The following is a 17,639-nucleotide window of genomic DNA, read 5'->3' as shown; positions in this document are numbered from 1 at the left end:
CTCTCCCTCTCGCTCTCTCTCTCTCTCTCTCTATCAATCTGCAGATGTCTTTGAGTGAGAAAAGTAATGAGGAGATCAGCAAGTTGCTCGCTGAATATGGCATCAAACATGGACCCATAGTCGGTAAGAAGAGTGCCCACATTAACTACCTCATATATAGGGTAGTAGATTCTTTTAACCTGACCTGCATCAGGCCAGTGTGGTGCGAGAAAGGGAGACATTCCTCTGACCCGTGTTCTAGGCTGTCAATCAACCAATGTCAAACTCTGAGTGCTGTGACTCAATCACTCAGCGACGTTATGCTTCCCGTAGTACAGGTTTTACATAGTCCGTTTCACTTCAGGTGAGTTTCATTTAGATTTCCAATTAAATACAAATGAAACAATACCACAATGGCTGCTCAACTAATCCCAATGTTATCAAAATCACACTTTGCAGTGCACTATCCAAATGGCCGTATATCTATATCAGCATATATTTGTTAAAGGCTAAATATGTGTCAAACCATTCTGACATTATTGTGTTGCTGCAGAGACGTCCAGACAGAAAAGGAAAGCTTGATGCTAAAATCACACTATAGTCATTTTATTTTATTTTTTAATTAAAAGAAAATGTATTTAGAAAATTAAAATAATGATATAAAAATTATCATTCCCTCAAATATCGTGAATAATGTCGCAATCGCAGTATCAGTCAAATTAATTGCAATTAGATATTTTCCTCTTATTGTGCAACCCAAAATACCTCTGACCACGCTGAAATGGTAAATAGCTGTTTGTCACACACCTGTGTACCTTTCTCACCTTTCTCACCTTTCTCACCTTTCTCACCCATTTCCAGAGAGAATACTCCACCCAGTGATCAAACACAATACTGCATACATACATATTCATGTCCCCAACATGCTAATAAACAAAACCAAGATACATTAAGGCTCCAACAAATGCCATTGCTGCTCCTAACTGTGGACGTTTGTACACTGTATTTATCAACGGGAACTGTAATCTTGTTATTGTTATTTTTTTTTTTAGGTAGACAATTTTAAGATGTATCCAGGGACAACGGATGAAAAATAACCTTTTGGCTAATTCTGGTGCATTTACAGAAATGTTAATTAATGTACAAATTAATAAAAAACCAACAAAAAAAAAATGCTACTTCATCATGTTTTAATAGTTGAAGCTATAAGACTGAGAATTAATATCGTAAGAATAGGGAAATAAAAGAGAAGTAAAAATATATATTTAATGGAAAAAAATGCCTCCATGATTTTATAAATCACACAGCCATTTGCTCTTGTTCTTTACATTTTTCCGTTTGCTACTTTGCTTCCCTTTGGGTCCAATGTCTTTTTTAAGTACGCATCTGTTTTATTACTATGATAATATATAATAGAAAAGAGTATAATACAATAATTCATAATACACCAACTTAATTGAACAGTTTTGATTTGTTTGAACTTGAATGAAACTCCATGTTATAATTCTCCAAATTCCCTCCAACAAACAGAAGATGCAGACTCGTTATATTGTGTGTATTTTTGTTTTCTGTGGTGAGGATAGTCAAAGTAGCTTTATTGTAATTATCCATCAACAATAACACAACATTTGGTTGGCTTTTCCTGATGCATAAAAACATTAAAAAAGACAATTGCAACATATCTATATTTTGAATATCGACAAATGCCTATTTGTACTGAATATCGAGGCCCCCGCGTCCGTGCATCCCGCCATCGTTGCATAACGAAGCCCTGTTAATGTGTTTGTGTCAACGTAGACTCTACTCGAAAGCTGTACGAGAAGAAGCTGGAAAAGGCGATGAAGGGCGCTGAAAAGGCGATGAAGAGCGCTCCGGTGGAACGCTCGCCCGATAAGACCTACTACAGAGAGGAAGGTAGGGAGCTCTTCGGTCATTTATAGACCCTTTACGGTTGATCGTTCATTTGTGGTTCTTGAAAATCTCCTTGTTGTTATTCACTTTCACCTAAATTCTGCAAACGTCTACTCCTACTTTTAGTACTTTTAGTTACGTGGCATGCGTGTCTTCATGGTGGGAGGTATCCTACACATGCAAACTCCACACAGAAAGGCCCTGCCCAACTTCCTGTGAGGCAGAAGTGCTAACCACTGCGCCACCGGGCCATGCTAATGTCTTTTTTTCTTCTTCTTCTTCTTCTTCTTTACAGCGGAAGAAGTTACCTACATCACATACCGCCAGCCCAGTCCGGTGAGACCTGATTGTCCGCTTACCCTCTGTGTTTGTGCCAAATATCTCTGCTCTATAACTGTAAATAATCTCACTACTTATCCTGCTTTTATTTTCACAGGTTCAAGCGGTGTATTCGGACATGTAAGTGCAGATTTAACACACACACACACACACACATACTAGGGATGTGGTGGAATATGATACATCATAGTATCGCAATATGTTTTCGTGGCAATGCTGTATCGATACATAGACGCCGAGTATGGATCTATTATTATATATGTGGTGGTCAGCTTGTCTGCTTGATAATCCCATTTTGCAGCAGTAAAATGGAAGTGAGGTGAACAGACAGAGACATTTGTTATTATTGATAAACAGATGTTGACGCAGTTTCTTTTTGGGGATATAATTTGAAATTGGGAACAATTTGAAGTTGGAAAAAAAGCAATACATTGCAAAATATGACAAAATCTTGCAATATGTTTATCATTGCAATAATATTGTATCATGACATAACACACACACATACACTCACACACACACACACTCACACACACCAACTTTGACCATATAAAACGTTCTTCCATTCAGGCTGAAACGAAGAGGCAACGTTGAGCCAGATGAAGACAAGGAGTCCGACCGAGACCCAGAGTGAGTCTCTACTATAAACTAGCGGCGTGTCTGAGCAAACACGTTCATCACCTGTCCTAAATACCTTCCATCCTGTGCTTCAGGCCCCCCATCCAGAGCACTAACCGAGCAGCCAATCACAGCACAGTACGATCCGAGGAGCCGGTCAGAAGGTCTGGAGGCGGCATGTGGAAGGTGGTCCGACTGCTGCTGCTGCTAGCCGTGTTAGCAGCTGTCCTCTACTACTCCTACTGCCGTCTGAACGGTAACGAAAACCCATTTGCGATCCAATAATCTGACTCATTGTTAGGATGTCAGGTTTATTTCTCCCCCATTCCAACACAAAGGTCTTATAAACCTTTAAATTCTGTCAGTTTTTCTATTTTTCTTCATGTCATCGAATCAGTAAAATGACCAAAGCCAGACACATTATAGGCTGTGTATCCAACCAACATGTCTTACTCATCTGTGTGTGTGTCGTCGGTGTTTCTCCAACCTTTATATTCTACGTCTCCCCCACCCCCCACCCCCCCGTCCAACCCCCCAATGGGTGGGGTTTTTGTTTTTATAATTAATACATATAACAATATTAGGAAACAACCGTCATCTGGCCCAATGTTTTGTACTTTTGTTAAATAAATAAAAAAAATTGATCACAAAAAATACATAACTTTATATATTAGGAAACAACCTTGAGATTGAAGGTTGAAATAATGTCCCTCAATAATGTAACTTTTGATCTTTTCATTGTTGTAAGTCTTTCAAAGAATGCACATTAGTTGTGGCAAGAGGCACTTTCACAGAACCGTACACACTCTCTGTCTGACAAAAAAACCAAAGCAGTCTAAAATATTACAGGTCCCATGGCATGGAAATGTCACTTTATGAGTTTTTTAACATTAATATGAATACCCCCAGCCTGCCTATGGTCCCCCAGTGGCTAGAAATGGTGATGGGTGTAAACTGAGCCCTGGGTATCCTGCTCTGCCTTTGAGAAAATGAAAGCTCAGATGGACCCCGATCTGGAATCTTCCCCCTTATGAGGTCACAAGACTACAGACTCACTGGCTCTAGATGCTATAATTCTGCACCAAGGGTGTATTTTGGAAAAGAGACTTCAGATATGGTATTAGGGACCACTAAGGTCTATATAAAAGAGACTTCAGATACAGTATTAGGGGACCACTAAGGTCTATATAAAAGAGACTTCAGATACAGTATTAGGGACCACTAAGGTCTACATAAAAGAGACTTCAGATACAGTATTAGGGACCACTAAGGTCTATATAAAAGCATCCAAAGAGAGAGACCATGTCATGTGACCTTTAAGTTGAGTAACTTTGACGAACACCATGCAGCCGAGGAGATAAAGAAATGGTTGTGGTCTTTTCAAGAAAAAACGAGAATAATGCTAGCCCTCTCCTTTTTAATTTCTTTGCTTTTTTGTTTTCTGTTTGTTGCACTTTGTTTTCCATCTAAAACACAGATATGTAGTGTATCTGTTTCTTTTTTTTTAAATGCAGCTGTTTTCTAGCATATGTGATTTGTTCTTATTTGGGCCATATACATGATGATTACAGGACAGCCGATTTATGAACTGAGGCTGTCTTTTATATCACGTCTAAAACCAAAGGCAGTTTCTAAATGTGTTGATTTCTTTTTTTTTAAATAAATGAAAAAAGGTCCCCAGCTCCTTCGAGTGTTTGAGTTTTCTGTAAAACAATACAGTGGAGATGCAAAAAAATTTTAATAATGTGGATTGAGAGCAAATAATTAATTGATTTATTTTGTTACACAACTTAAGCTTAATTCAACTAATCCTGACATTTGATCAGAAGCGCTGTTATATTTACAGTATAAAAGCTTAAAATACTTTGGCAAAAAAACAAAAATAGGGCGGCTTCTTGGGCTCCAGCCCGAAATGCTTTCTGAAAAGTCGCCAATCTTATAGAGTTTTAAAATAACTTCAACTTCCTGTCATTTATCTCAGTCTCTCTGACTGGACCGGCAAAACCAACAGAGCAAAAGTTCTGTTACTGGGGAAATACTGACATTAATTCTGTGAACTCTACTAAATGCTGTTAATACCAAATTCCAACTTATGTTATGTAATTAAAAAATAGTAACATCAGACCAGGAGTGAAAATCCTAAACTTGTGTTGTGTTCTGGTTTCAGAATGATGAAGAGTTAGCTATAAAACAGGATGTGGGCTCTACAGGGTCATTCTTTCCCTTGGCATCTGTCTTGTTTTTCCTAAATGATGTACAGCTTTGTAGGCATTATTTTCATCAAATGGCTTGAATAATAGAACATGTAGCTGCTATAAATGCATTTTATACATTTCATTAACAGGGCAAATCAAAGTGCTTTACTCAAAATCAGTTAAAAAAAACAGTTAAAAAATAAAAACGGATAAAACACGTGAATTAAAAATAAGAACATTAAGACACATAAAACACAAGAATAAAAGTTACAGTGCAGCATAAGAAATTAAACATTAAAGAAAAGAACAGTAATTTCAAGAGAGGCAACATCAAAAAGAAATGATTTAAAAGAACTGAGAGTAGCAGCGGATCTGCAGCTTTCTGGGAGTTTATTCCAGATATGAGGAGCATAGAAACCGAAAGCTGCTTCACCCTGTTTAGTTCTGACTCTGGGGGCAGAAAGCAGACCTGTCCCAGACCACCTGAGAGGTCTGGGGGGGGTCATAGTGTAGTAGCAGACCTGTCCCAGATCACCTGAGAGGTCTGGGGGGGTCATAGTGTGGTAGCAGACATGTCCCAGACCACCTGAGAGGTCTGGGGGGGGGTCATAGTGTAGTAGCTGATCAGAAATGTATTCTGGACCTAAACCGTTGTGTGATTTATAAACTAGCAAAAATACTTTGAAATCAATTCTTTGAGGCACAGGAAGCCAGTGTAAAGACTTCAAGTACTCCATCACTGCCTATGACAAATACAAGTTGTCAGAAACTTCATCCAACTTCCGATTTCATGAATGCTCAAGCCCAATTTCCTAAATCCTTAAGTCCAGGTCTAAGTCATAGGTGTACGAGTCCAAATCGAGTCACGAGTCCAGAGAATAGCAACTTGAGTCTGAGTCCAGGACTCGCTCTCCTTCACTGCAAGGAGCCGATACAGATGTTAAGAAAAGACTGCTGTCCTGCTATAACCCTTTAGATCTCGAGGCTTTGAGATCTTATTTTGACGGTCTAAAGGCCAACAGCCATGTCCAGGTCAGTAGGCAGAGGTGGGAGCGGAGGCTCTGACATCACTGGAGACCCTGATGACCTGGTAAGAAAAACAAGGTGACGTGACTTTACAACAGTAAGAGAGCCTGCTGTGTGTGTGTGTGTGTGTGTGTGTGTGTGTTCTGTAATGGCGTACCTGACAGCATCTTCCTCATGCCCCAGCGCTGTGATGAAGACGTTAATGAGGACGGTGAACAAGACGAGCACAGTCGCTACGTTGTTCATCCGGTTCAACGTGACGTGTTTACTCTCGTCGTTCAGATCACACTTCACTGCTGGCACACAGTCGCACAACGACACAACGACACGACTTAATGAGCTACGTGAAAAGCTGACGAGCAAAGAGAGGGTGGAAAAAAGAATTGGAAGGTTTTATTTAAGGAAACTGATGATTTGGACAAGAAAGTTTAGTTATGGATTACAAAAAAAGAGATGGTGATTTAAAATGACATTTTAATTATTGGTATGAAACAGTTGATGTCGGCTACACACTTGTAGATAAAAAAATGAAATGTCATATGTTTTTACATTTCAAATAGAGTATTCAAATCACAGAAGAGTGAAGTATCTGACTACTAAAAGTAGGACGGTCTGTCTGAGTTGTAAAGAAGACTTAGACTTAGCTTTATTAATCCCTTTGGGATGACTCCCGCAAGGAAATTAAAGAAAGGTGTTAATAAAGTTGGCAGAAAAAGTCCTGAGGAGAACAAATGCACCGATGCTCTCTTTAGTCTCGGTCAGACCGACAAGGCTGGTGTGGAATAATCAAGCGACAACAACAGTTTTCACAGTCAGTAACAGTGTGACAACGTCTTGCCAAATCAAAACAGTAGCATCGTCTCATATCCTGTTTCCCCTGGAGGAGAAAATGCCTTGTTTTGCAAAACGCGTCATTTTCTTTCTACACTACACAGCCTTAATAAAAAGGACCAAACAAAGCAACAAAGCAACAGAATATAAAAGGTTGAGAGCTACATGTAAGGCTAAGAAAGTGAAACAGACATCAGGTCTCTCATCAAAATAGTGTAAAGAATAAACTTTTAGTGGGACTGGGACATTGTGGACTAAAACATGGGACTGGACTGTGTGGAACCTGCAGAAAACAACAAACTGTGAAACATCTACTCATGTTCTGTTATGTAGTAGAAAGAGCGATGCTGGTAAACATATAGGCTGCACAACAACAAATGATTTATGAATATGAGATTTGATCTTGCAAGTAATATCTAATTGATGATATAGTATTTTTATGTTTTGGCAGAGGAGTAAGAAAAAAAAGATTTATTTATAAAGATTTACACAGGGAAATAAATATATTTATATAAACATATCAATATATAGACATCTTGCACATAAAAAACATATGACTGGGGACAAGACTTGTTTTGTTAATGCCTCCATGACAAGACCTGCATAAATGACATACATCGCGCATGACAAGAGAATGAAAGAGGTTAGCTTTAAAATTTTAGATGAAATGTACCCAACAAATGAATTCTTAAGACTGAGATTCAATTTTGATTTTGACAAATATCTGTGTTTTTTGTGAAATTGAGAATCTGGAACATGTAATTTTTCTGTGAGTCCGTGCAATCCTTCTGGAAAGATCTGCAGAGCTGTTTACAGACCAGGGAGATCGGGATGCCTCCTCTGACAGTGATCTACATAAGGTTTGGCGGTTTTGTTGAAGATAAGAAGGGAGATTTGTACCTCAACAATTTGATGCTTTTAGGAAAACATTTTACACATAAATGCAGATATTTGAAGACCAAACCCTCCCTGATCCATTGGAAGAATGAGCTAAACCTTTTGTACAAGTCACTGAAACGGGTTAAGGATGGATATGCCCATGATTTGGTTTTACTTGAAGTTTTTAACGTAATTTGAGATAGCCCCCTGCATTTATTATTTATTTTGTTTTTTCCTATGAATTATTTTTTTCTTGATAATGTTGATTTGTTATGTATATTCTCGAGGCGAGGAAAAAATTGATTTATTGACGAATGTGGACACACAGTAGGAAACTTAAATCTTTATTTGATCTCTAAATATCTATGATCTGGAACCATTTGACACATGAGCCGGAACAGGAAGTGCTTAACTATTTCCGGGCCTGCTTCTTTACGTGTTACACAAGATGGCGGCCTGCCTAGCCCTCCGGTCCACCGTGCTCCGCAGCGCGCTGCGAGGAGCTTTCAGCCCGGGACCTCCTGCCACGGCTGTCGGCCTCAGGTGTGTTTGTAACGCCGCTCCAGAAGCGAACAAGAGGGCCACAGGTCTAACAGAGTCCACGGAGGAATACAGGTTCGTAGAGCGGCTCATCCCGCCGTCCCGGGTCCCCGCTCCGCCTAGACACGCCGGTCCGACCCCGTCCGGCTGGACCCCTCCGGCGGACTCCCCGCCGCCTCTGCCCTACATGATCCGCCGCTCCCGCATGCACAACATCCCGGTCTACTCCGACCTGACCCACGGCAGCCGCAGGACAACGCTCGTACGGAAGGTGGAGGGGGACATCTGGGCTCTGGAGAAGGACGTGAAGCAATACCTGAAGGAGCTGACGGGGAAAGAGCTGCCCACACAGGTCAACGAGGTCACCAGGACACTAAAGGTCAAAGGTCACTTCGAAACTGAGCTGAAGGAATGGCTGGCAGGCAAAGGCTTCTGACTGGGGGGGGATGGAGAGGACTACTGCTGGAAACATTGTCCTACTGTAGCCTACTTTAAAACCTATTTCAATCCACGTGGAAGGACAGCTTCGTTTACTGCCAGTTTATTGAAGTCATGGGATCAACTAGTGTACATACGTGTATGAAATGTAATCATGGGACATTAAATATAAAAGCATAGCCCACTTCCTGTTATGATTTCTTTTATTTAGAAAGGCAACATACAATGCTCTCGTTGGGGAATACAAACAATACGTATATACTATACAAATATTGTCTATGTAAGAAATAATTATCTGAATACAAAAAACTACAAAGAACTAAACTAAAAGGGGAGATATTTAAAAATAGCCAGTTGCTGGAAGCAGTATTGGTTGATGCCGGTCACCAGGTCTATTTGATATTTAACATATATTATTTTTAAGTCTATTTATTAAATGTAACATAAGATAATGTATTGTGAATTGTTTACTTGTATTGACAGGAAACGTTCAGCATTCTACTTCCTCTATTAGAAACTCACCTTAAACAGCGTAGAGTTTAACAAATCAGCCTTATTTTGAAATAAATTACAAAAACAACTATCTTTGTTAGTTTACAAACTGAAAGTGTACTTAAAAAGTGCAGAGCAAAGAAAACTAAATTGCATGTCAAGATAAAAAGGCATGAGGTGTGAAGTATTTCCGGCTCGTCCTGGTGTAATGAACTGACAATAGAAGCCATGACACAGTCACGTGATTAGAGAATATATCAGTAATTGTTTCGCTTTTTGTCCTAGCTCAAAATCTAAAAAATGTCACTTTCGATCAATGCAGACACTTTATCCGTAGTGGTAACAATTTTTCTTTCGAGTAGTGTGTCATCTGATCGGCCTTTATGGAGACCACCCATCAAGCTATTTATAGCCTTTATCGGCCGATAACGTTCAGTGAGCGATCAATCGGAACAACCTCACAATAAATGAAGCATCACAGTGTCACACCTGTTACCACTGAAATTTAAAACTTAAATTTATTCAGTAATACGATATGAACATTTAGAGAAGTGCAAAGGATAATATGAGTTGGGGCGGGGAGAAAGGAGGGACGTTGAATTCTGATTTTACAATCAAAACAAACCCTTCTGCCTATTACTGTGTAGACACTCATTAACTCCATGGAATAAAGTGTTGCTATGATTACAAAAAAACGGCCTAACCCCCTTAGGCATACTCAAGTTAAGAGTAATACACAGTTTTAGTTCTAAGATTGATACGCACACGAGTTCTGCTAATATGTTTCAGAGCAACTGATGCCGTTTACGGTTTAAAAGCGTTTCGAATCGATGTTGCGCATTTTTTAGGCTATAACAAATATTTTTTGTCACACACAGCAAACATGTCACCGTTTGCTGCCTGTTCCCTGAACGCAACAAAAAAACGCGGTCTCTGTAGACCGCTCGGGCTCCATTAAAACAAACCGCACCAACCTGCACCACGAGCCATAACAACCTATAACCAGAAAAAAGGAGTTGGTTGGGTCATGGACGGGCATTGTGGGAGGAGCCTACGTGCAAACGCTGCTGCAGCGATGACTTGTCGGTTATAGGCTGGAACACTTATGGTTCGTGGGGCAGGTTGGCCGAGTTTGATGTTTTGCCGTTTGTTAAGCCTGTGCTGTCTACAGAGACCGCGTTTTTTTATAGTGTGTTCAGGGGGAAGGATAGTGAGGAGATGTGGGCTGTATGTGACAAAAAAAAAGTAACCTAATAAATGTGTGACATCGCTTAGTGCACCTTCAACCTTTGTAAAATCAAACATCAAACTCATTTTTGGTCACAATTCTGTTTGTCATTTGACATTTTAACAACAACAATAGATCAGACTCTCCCATTATTACTACATTCTGTTGCTTTGATCACTCCAGCAGTCAATCAACATTTACCCTGATGGTTGGATGTTTTTGAACAGAGTGTGTGTGTGTGTGTGTGTGTGTGTGTGCGCGTGCGTGCGCACTGCGAGGTGTCAAGGATGCCATCAGGAATTAAGAAGGGAGGAAAAGTCTCTTATTCGGCGTGTAAGTTCCTTCAATTGGTCGGCTGGAAAAAAAAAAAAGGATCAAAGATTTACCAATGTGCAAGAAACCAGTTGGCACGTGAAAGAGAACATTCCCTTACGTAAGTTACGCTTATCTCCTCGGCTCCAGTAGCAAGGCTGTGTTTGCAGCTGGTTGACGTCCTCTTTCATGGATACTGCAGCTTCGGATACTTCCTTCAGCATTTCCATCTCCTGGAAAACAAGACGCACAAGAGAAAAAGGGTGAGCATGACTTATTTTTCTACATTTCGGGCCATGTTGAATTCTTTTCACCCATTTACGACAACGTGGGCGTACCGTGATGAAGGCCAGCAGTAGTTGGTGTATTCTCTGGAAGGCATCGGTCTCTGTGCTGAAGCGGGGGGGATCTCTGCTGCAGTAAGATCTCATGTCCGTTTCAAAAACATGGCTGAAAGTAGTCATCAACACCTGGAGGTCGCAGGCCGCCACACGCAACGAGCTCGGAGAGAGGACGCCGGGGCTCTGAGCCTCACTGCTCAGGAATTCACACTGAGGAGAACAGTGGACGAAGAGAACAACACAGAGAGTAATCAGTACTGCAATGACCTTCAGCCAAATCTATGGGCTTGGTGTTGTGCATTATTATACCGCTATTTAAAGAATCACATCTGATCATTACCTTTCAGTGTGTGAAAAATTATATTTTTAATTCACATTGTAGAAATTCAGCATGGACACCCTGTTACAGTTAAAGGCTCTCTAATGCTGCAGGACTCACTGACGGTCATGTGAACCCCATACCTCTGACTGTAGCTGCTCCAGTGTGGACTGAGTCAGCTGTAGAAGGGTGGCAACGTCAGCACCCCCCTCTCTACTGGGCTTAGAGGAGGACTTGGTGGCCTTGTGTAAAGCCCTGTGCAGCGAGGAAAAGCAGTAAGACCAAACATCTCCAAATCAGTCTCTTATTGGAAGTACATTTCAAAAGAGTGAGACAACATACAGCAGATTAAACAGAGGATGGGATGTAGGGCCCTATTTTAACGATCTAAGCGCACGGCGTGAAGCGTCTGGCGCAGGTGCGTTTAGGGTGTGTACGAATCCACTTTTGCTAGTTTGATGGCAGAAAAAAGGGTCTGTGTGCCGAGCACACGGTTCAAAAGGCTTGTACTTATTGTCTTAATTAATCATAGGTGTGCTTTGGGCATAACATCCAATAACAAGCTGCGTCCTCTCCCATTCCCTTTAAGAGCCAGGCACGTTTGTATCTTGACGAAGAAACTGATCTGCACGTGCGTCAAGTGAAAGCCTGCGAGCAGATCATATCACGATACTATTTCACATTGTAATATAGAGTTGGTATAGTTTGTTGCGTGTCCATGTGTGTATGCAACAAGCACAGTGTACACCCCGGGGCACATAGATGGGTGCAGGTGCATGCTATTTAAACAACATCGGTCCTGAACGGGAAATTGACAACTGCGTCGGTCTTAAACTAGCAAAGACACTTGCGTCCGGCTTTGCACTGCGGCGGGTGCAAGATAGGGCCCAAAACGTGTGTGCAACAGGATAACCTAGGGCAGCTTACGTACTTGATGTGTGCAGGCCAGGGGTCGAGTGTGGGTTTCAGCATTTGTGTGAGGTGAGGCAGATTCTCCGCGGCGTAGAGCTCGTTCAGCAGCATCTCTTGATCCGCCCTGTGCACAGCGGTCTGCTTGCAGCCTGGTATCAAAGTTAAAAGCTGCTCGAGGAACCGAAGCTGTAAGTAAGGACTCACATCACCCTGGATAAATAGTTTTGACAAGCAAAACAGGACATTTCATTTTATTGTGACAATGCATATCTTTATATATATAAAATAGATTATGTCTACACTGATTTAATGCAACCTCTCACCCTGATCAGGTCCAGATCATCTGCTTTGCACAGCATCAGCTCCTGCCCGAGGACAGCCATTTCTGTTTGTACAAAAACAGACCACAGCAGTATCAGGGGCTGATTTAAAGGGTAACAAAAATAAACTAGTGCATGGGCACACAATGAGGTTATTACATTGTCTTCCATTAGGTGTCTATCAAAAGACACGCAAGCCTGTTAAGCGTGTGCTGCCCTATAGTCTCAGCCTGTGCAGTGTGTATATATTGTTTGTTTTGTATGAGTAAGCGCATTGTGAGCAATACGATCCAAAGCCAAATTCCTCGTATGTGTCCTCATATCTGGCAAATAAAGCTGATTCTGTGTAGGAAAGTTGGCCTTTGACCGACAGACACCGTTACCTTTGGTCAAAACATCTGGGCCTTTGAATCCCACTGCTGTGGTCTTGGAATTGGCAAAGTTTGGGTTGATACTGTAAAGTGACAGGACAAGAGAGGGCCGAGGGAGTCACTTTATATTCAAATAATGTTTGATGGATGAGAACAGGGTTCTGTGTCGCTTATTGTACCTGCTGCAGATCCATGCCAGTATGTCGGTGCGGTGCTGAGAGGGAGTACACAGCAGCTGCAGCATGCTGTCTGCTTCCTGTAGGTACAGACCTTCCACCAAGGGACAGGACGCAGCCTCAACAAAGACAACACAGAGAGGATATTTAGGATGTAGTCCATTACTCTCTTATTGCAGGAACACACAGCAAGGGACAGTGGGGATAATAATAATATGAATGGGGTTCATGGGAATAAACCTTTCCTTATTCCATGTATTTCTGACGAGTCGTCAAGGCTTTGGGTCGGGTAGCGTGCTGAATGTTTTGGATGTACTGTACCATTTTTGACAACTGTAGACATACTGTAAATTTTTTCAAGATAAATATTTACCAAAATGATAAGAACATATTCATTCAGTATTTGTTTTGAATTTGCAGAATTAATAAAACCCTAAAAGTTTATATCTCGTATTTTCTTTGTTAAGTATTGTTCAGTATTATTATCTGATGGCGCCCTTACCCAATGTATTAGACTTAATGTCACGTTCAGATGTGATGTATCACGCTCTGCGCAGTCTCGTACCTTTGAGTTTTCTTGGATTTTCTGTTCGTTTTTACACTCAAAATGATATGTTGTGTGCTTAGGAGTCACGTTGTAGCTGGCTAGCCTAAGGCATGGTCCAAAACTCTTTACATACGGATTTTTCCAGACATCAATGGGAAAAATGAATGGGAAATTTACTTCCGGAAGGTCTCTCGGAGGAAGGGCATGGACTGTTAAGCTCTATTTGTGTATATGTGTAACCTGCATATGAGACGATATGAACAGCTTGTGATTGTCGAGGAAAGACATGTCAAATGAAGTTCCGCCTTTCTAGAATAAGTAGGCCTGCTTACAGGGTAAAGTAAGATAATATCTGGAGTCTTGCTTAACATCTGTATGTGTTGAAGGTGCTCAACAGTCTTCTACTCTAAATAATAATAATAATATATAATTTATTAATTATATATATTATTATAAGCCTGAATTACACACACATGTATACACTTTTACATGCACTAATGTAGAGATGTCAGAGTGGGGGGGGGCTGCCCATGGAAAGGCGCCGGAGCAGTTGGGGGTTTGGTGCCTTGCTTAAGAGCACCCTGGCAGTGCCCAGGAGGTGAACTGGCACCTCTCCAGCTACCAGTCCACCACCATACTTTGGTCCGTATGGGGACTTGAACCAGCGACCCTCCGGTTCCCAACCCTACTGACTGAGCTACTGCCACCCCCAAAACATAAGGCACGTGCAGGTCTGCGCTCCATCACGTCCTAATAATGATAACGTTTGGTTGTAATTGAGTCATCTTCGGATATATAACCCGTTGCTGGGTAACGGGTTTGAATTACTGTTGTTATTGATGCTTTGTGGACACATCGCGCAGCAGGAACGTATGCAATGCTAACATCTAACGTTATGGCTAACGTTAGCAGCCCAAAACTAACAGGAGCAGAAATGCTACTTGTGATAAGAAACAACATCAACCAAACTTCCGGAAAGCACGCACTATGATTAAACTAAAATGTTGTGTCTGTTACTTTAACTTCTTTTACCTGCAAGGCAGCATAAACATGTCGCACAAGTTGTTGTTCTTTCAAAGCACCCGCCATTTGCCAAGCACGTCGCTCTTCTTCTTCTTCTTCTTCTTCTTCTTCTTCTTCTTCTTTTGTGATGTTCGTTCTTCTTCGTTTGAAATTAAAGGTTGGTTGGCAAAAGACTTCCGGGTGCATTATCGCCCCCAACTGCTTTGGAGTGTGGACTCAGGGTGGAAGGAACAAAAATGAAAAAATAATAAATGAGGTGATGAAAATCCATTGGAATTGAAAAATAGATTTATACATTATCAAGTGGTTTTATGTATAATATATCTAGCCTTTGTCTATTAAGGCTGGAACAAAACATCGACATCTGTTGTCCTTTGTGGGATCCGAGACTATCTCACCTGCGTGAAACTTGATTATTCGTTATGAGGTAACGAGTCGAAGAGGAAGAGGTTTCCGACGGGATACCTGACAGCAGTTCGAGGAGATTATCATGTCCCAACCAGCGTAATATTTAATTTACAGACTGACATATGTGCTGCAGAATTTTCTAACAGTTTGGACTTGCAGTGAATGAAGAGAAAAAACCTGCACTTTATCTTTTCATGGGCATATTTAGTTAGGTGATGAAAATCCATTGGATATCATGATGTATAAGTATAGGATTGTCTAGTAATATGTTGATTATCGCAAAATTGCTGTGGTGTGGTCCGACTGGCGTGAGTCCGGACTTTTTATTTCCTTTAGTGTCTGGTGATAAGGGAATTTCTTTTTTTTAGTCTGAATCTGTGAGATAATTCCATTTGACTGTAAGAAGTAGAAATAGAGGTTGAAATAAACAAATGTGGACTTATGAAATGAAATTCCCCTGAAATAAATACATTTAGACCTTTAAAGAAAAAGTCCCCTAAGTAAAGGACGTAAAACGTATTTATTTATTGAACTATATAGACTCATGTAGGCTATCCGTCGGTCCATTTCTTTAACTGTCTATGCGTACACGCCCAGGAATAAGGGGAATTCCTCCTCCCATAGACAGTTAAAGAGATTGCTGTTGAATTAATTTAGTTGTTTACAATATATTCAACAAAAAAAAAAATTTAAGAAAACTATGTGATAGTCTGCGTTATAATGCATTTGGCACTGGTGGTGTTGGGTAAGTATCTCGTGCAGACGGTGCCGTACCAGGACTGGCTTCAGCCTACTGCAGGCCTTAGGAGACCTATGTGGCATCTATCTATCTACATTCCTAAGGAAGTGAAACTAAAACCGTTTTCTTGTCCCAGTTTATCTCGCCGCAGTCTTGGTTCCAGTGCTGGGCTGTCTTCCAAAGGAATATGAAACAAGGGATGGGCAGTGCTGTCCGATGTGCAGCGAAGGTACATTACTACTACCACTGTGTCCAGCTAGTTAGCTAGTTAGCTAGTTAGCATGTTATTCACATTAAAGCACCAAACACACTGGTAATGGCCGCTGACATTTGATTCCTCCTGATGTGTTTAATCTCGGTTTATTTGTGCCTATAAGCGGTGAGGAATGTGTGTGTACGTCCTTATATGTGTGTGATTTTACCAACCTGCTTTGATCTGTAACGTCACAGGCCTTTGGTCAACACTTTGGTTGTGTCTTAATAAGATGAGATGAGCATTTCTTGTCTCCTATCGGAGAAATTCATGTTGGGCAGTCACGAGAAGTGAAAATGGCGACCCATTGCACAAAAACACATAAAAAGAAAGCCCACAACACGTCCTCCTCCTCATATGGCACTTAATTCTGTCCAGATTGCACATTTGCCATCCCATTAACTCATTCAGTGTCCAGTAACTTGGTAGTGTGTAATGCCCAAATGCATCCTTGAACACTACCATATCAAATATAACAAATATTTCACCAGTTCCCTGTCAGATATTGCAAATCCTACAACCATTATGATAGGTACCACATATATTACCCATGCTTAACTTCAGCCCCATTACGCCCAACCCTAGTAACAAGATAAAACACACACATCACTGCAGCTGGGATGCACATACACAACTTATCTGTTGTTATTCAGTATTAATACCTGTTCAGCTTGTAGTTTGGTAACCTGTAACTTCTGCCCGATGGCATCGGCTCATACTCACTTCAAGATGTGATTCGGGTCCGGGGTGGTTTTAAAACCCTCACCGCCTCCTCAAAGATCTCCGGAAGAGGAATTGGTGGTTAGATTCAGTGGCTGCCTCATAAAACAGTAACATGATATCTTTGTCCACTCCATGAACTCTAAAGCTCTTTTTTTCTTCTTAAAAAAAAGATGCTGTAAATACATCGCTTAGATTAGATTAGATAATACTTTATTCATCCCACAGCGGGGAAATTCCTTTGTTACAGTAGCATTCTCGACAATAACAGCAAAAAAACCCAAAACAAACATACAAGTGAACACACAAGAAAAACAGGCAAACTATAGACAATGAGCAGAAGGTAGAGTGAAAGTAAAGTGGCGTCAAATAGAGGTTTTGTAAAGTAAAATGCGGTTGCCATAGTACATAAAAAAAAAAGAAGCAATATTGCAGTGTAAGTAAGTGACGTTGAAATTAGATTGAATATGTAATAAAAGTAATAATGCAAAAGCAGGTAACCATACTATAAGTTATATTCACCTGTGACCATAAATAATATTGACAAAGTAAGTACTTGTAATGGAAATATAAATACAGGTAAAGTTATACAGAGTGTGGGGATTAAATGAAGAAAGGACCAGAACTACAACACTATCAGGTGGTGCAGGTCTGCTAGAGTCTGGCAGTAGACGGGATGAAGGACCTGCGGTACCTCTCCTTCTTACACCGGGGGGGGGGGG

General features: G+C 40.8%; 5 protein-coding genes across 8 annotated transcripts in view; 3 read left to right on the top strand and 2 right to left on the bottom strand.

Moving 5' to 3' along the window:
• emd (emerin (Emery-Dreifuss muscular dystrophy)) overlaps positions 1-3,478 on the top strand; it is a 4,168-nt gene extending 690 nt beyond the window's left edge. The window contains exons 2-7 of the mRNA XM_034875882.1: positions 45-123; positions 1,777-1,893; positions 2,186-2,226; positions 2,327-2,349; positions 2,800-2,859; positions 2,943-3,478. Of these exons, the coding sequence (XP_034731773.1) occupies positions 45-123; positions 1,777-1,893; positions 2,186-2,226; positions 2,327-2,349; positions 2,800-2,859; positions 2,943-3,132 (510 nt within the window). The 3' untranslated portion in view covers positions 3,133-3,478. The remainder of the gene's footprint in view (positions 1-44; positions 124-1,776; positions 1,894-2,185; positions 2,227-2,326; positions 2,350-2,799; positions 2,860-2,942) is intronic.
• A 2,294-nt stretch (positions 3,479-5,772) lies between these two features.
• On the bottom strand, positions 5,773-7,877 carry si:dkey-93l1.9 (uncharacterized protein LOC562339 homolog). Its single transcript, XM_034877791.1, has 3 exons — positions 7,864-7,877; positions 6,226-6,420; positions 5,773-6,129 (listed from the first exon to the last, which is right to left on the bottom strand). The coding sequence occupies exons 1-3, from the start codon at positions 7,875-7,877 to the stop codon at positions 6,051-6,053; spliced, it is 288 nt and encodes a 95-aa protein (XP_034733682.1). The 3' UTR covers positions 5,773-6,050.
• Positions 7,878-8,200: 323 nt separating this feature from the next.
• On the top strand, positions 8,201-8,941 carry mrpl49 (mitochondrial ribosomal protein L49). Its single transcript, XM_034875881.1, has one exon. The coding sequence runs from the start codon at positions 8,227-8,229 to the stop codon at positions 8,752-8,754; it is 528 nt and encodes a 175-aa protein (XP_034731772.1). The 5' UTR covers positions 8,201-8,226; the 3' UTR covers positions 8,755-8,941.
• Positions 8,942-10,702: 1,761 nt separating this feature from the next.
• Positions 10,703-14,891, bottom strand: haus7 (HAUS augmin-like complex, subunit 7). The gene is made up of 9 exons (XM_034875855.1): positions 14,807-14,891; positions 13,231-13,346; positions 13,064-13,134; positions 12,684-12,745; positions 12,380-12,570; positions 11,592-11,703; positions 11,127-11,339; positions 10,910-11,021; positions 10,703-10,831 (listed from the first exon to the last, which is right to left on the bottom strand). Exons 1-9 carry the CDS (start codon positions 14,861-14,863, stop codon positions 10,770-10,772), a joined length of 996 nt encoding a protein of 331 aa, XP_034731746.1. The 5' UTR covers positions 14,864-14,891; the 3' UTR covers positions 10,703-10,769.
• Positions 14,892-15,790: 899 nt separating this feature from the next.
• Positions 15,791-17,639, top strand: part of LOC117947200 (tumor necrosis factor receptor superfamily member 14-like) — a 7,603-nt gene continuing 5,754 nt past the window's right edge. For all 4 annotated transcript variants that reach the window (XR_004657181.1, XR_004657182.1, XM_034875868.1 and 1 more), the window contains exons 1-2: positions 15,791-15,950; positions 16,081-16,173. Coding sequence is in view for 2 of the 4 variants with exons in the window: in XM_034875868.1 (XP_034731759.1) it covers positions 15,926-15,950; positions 16,081-16,173 (118 nt within the window). In the remaining 2 variants the exon portion in view is untranslated. The remainder of the gene's footprint in view (positions 15,951-16,080; positions 16,174-17,639) is intronic.

Source organism: Etheostoma cragini, chromosome 7 (assembly GCF_013103735.1).
Source record: "Etheostoma cragini isolate CJK2018 chromosome 7, CSU_Ecrag_1.0, whole genome shotgun sequence".
In the NCBI taxonomy this organism is placed as follows: domain Eukaryota; kingdom Metazoa; phylum Chordata; class Actinopteri; order Perciformes; family Percidae; genus Etheostoma; species Etheostoma cragini.
The sequence above is the reverse complement of the archived record's forward strand: the minus strand, read 5'-3'. Positions and strand labels throughout refer to the sequence as shown.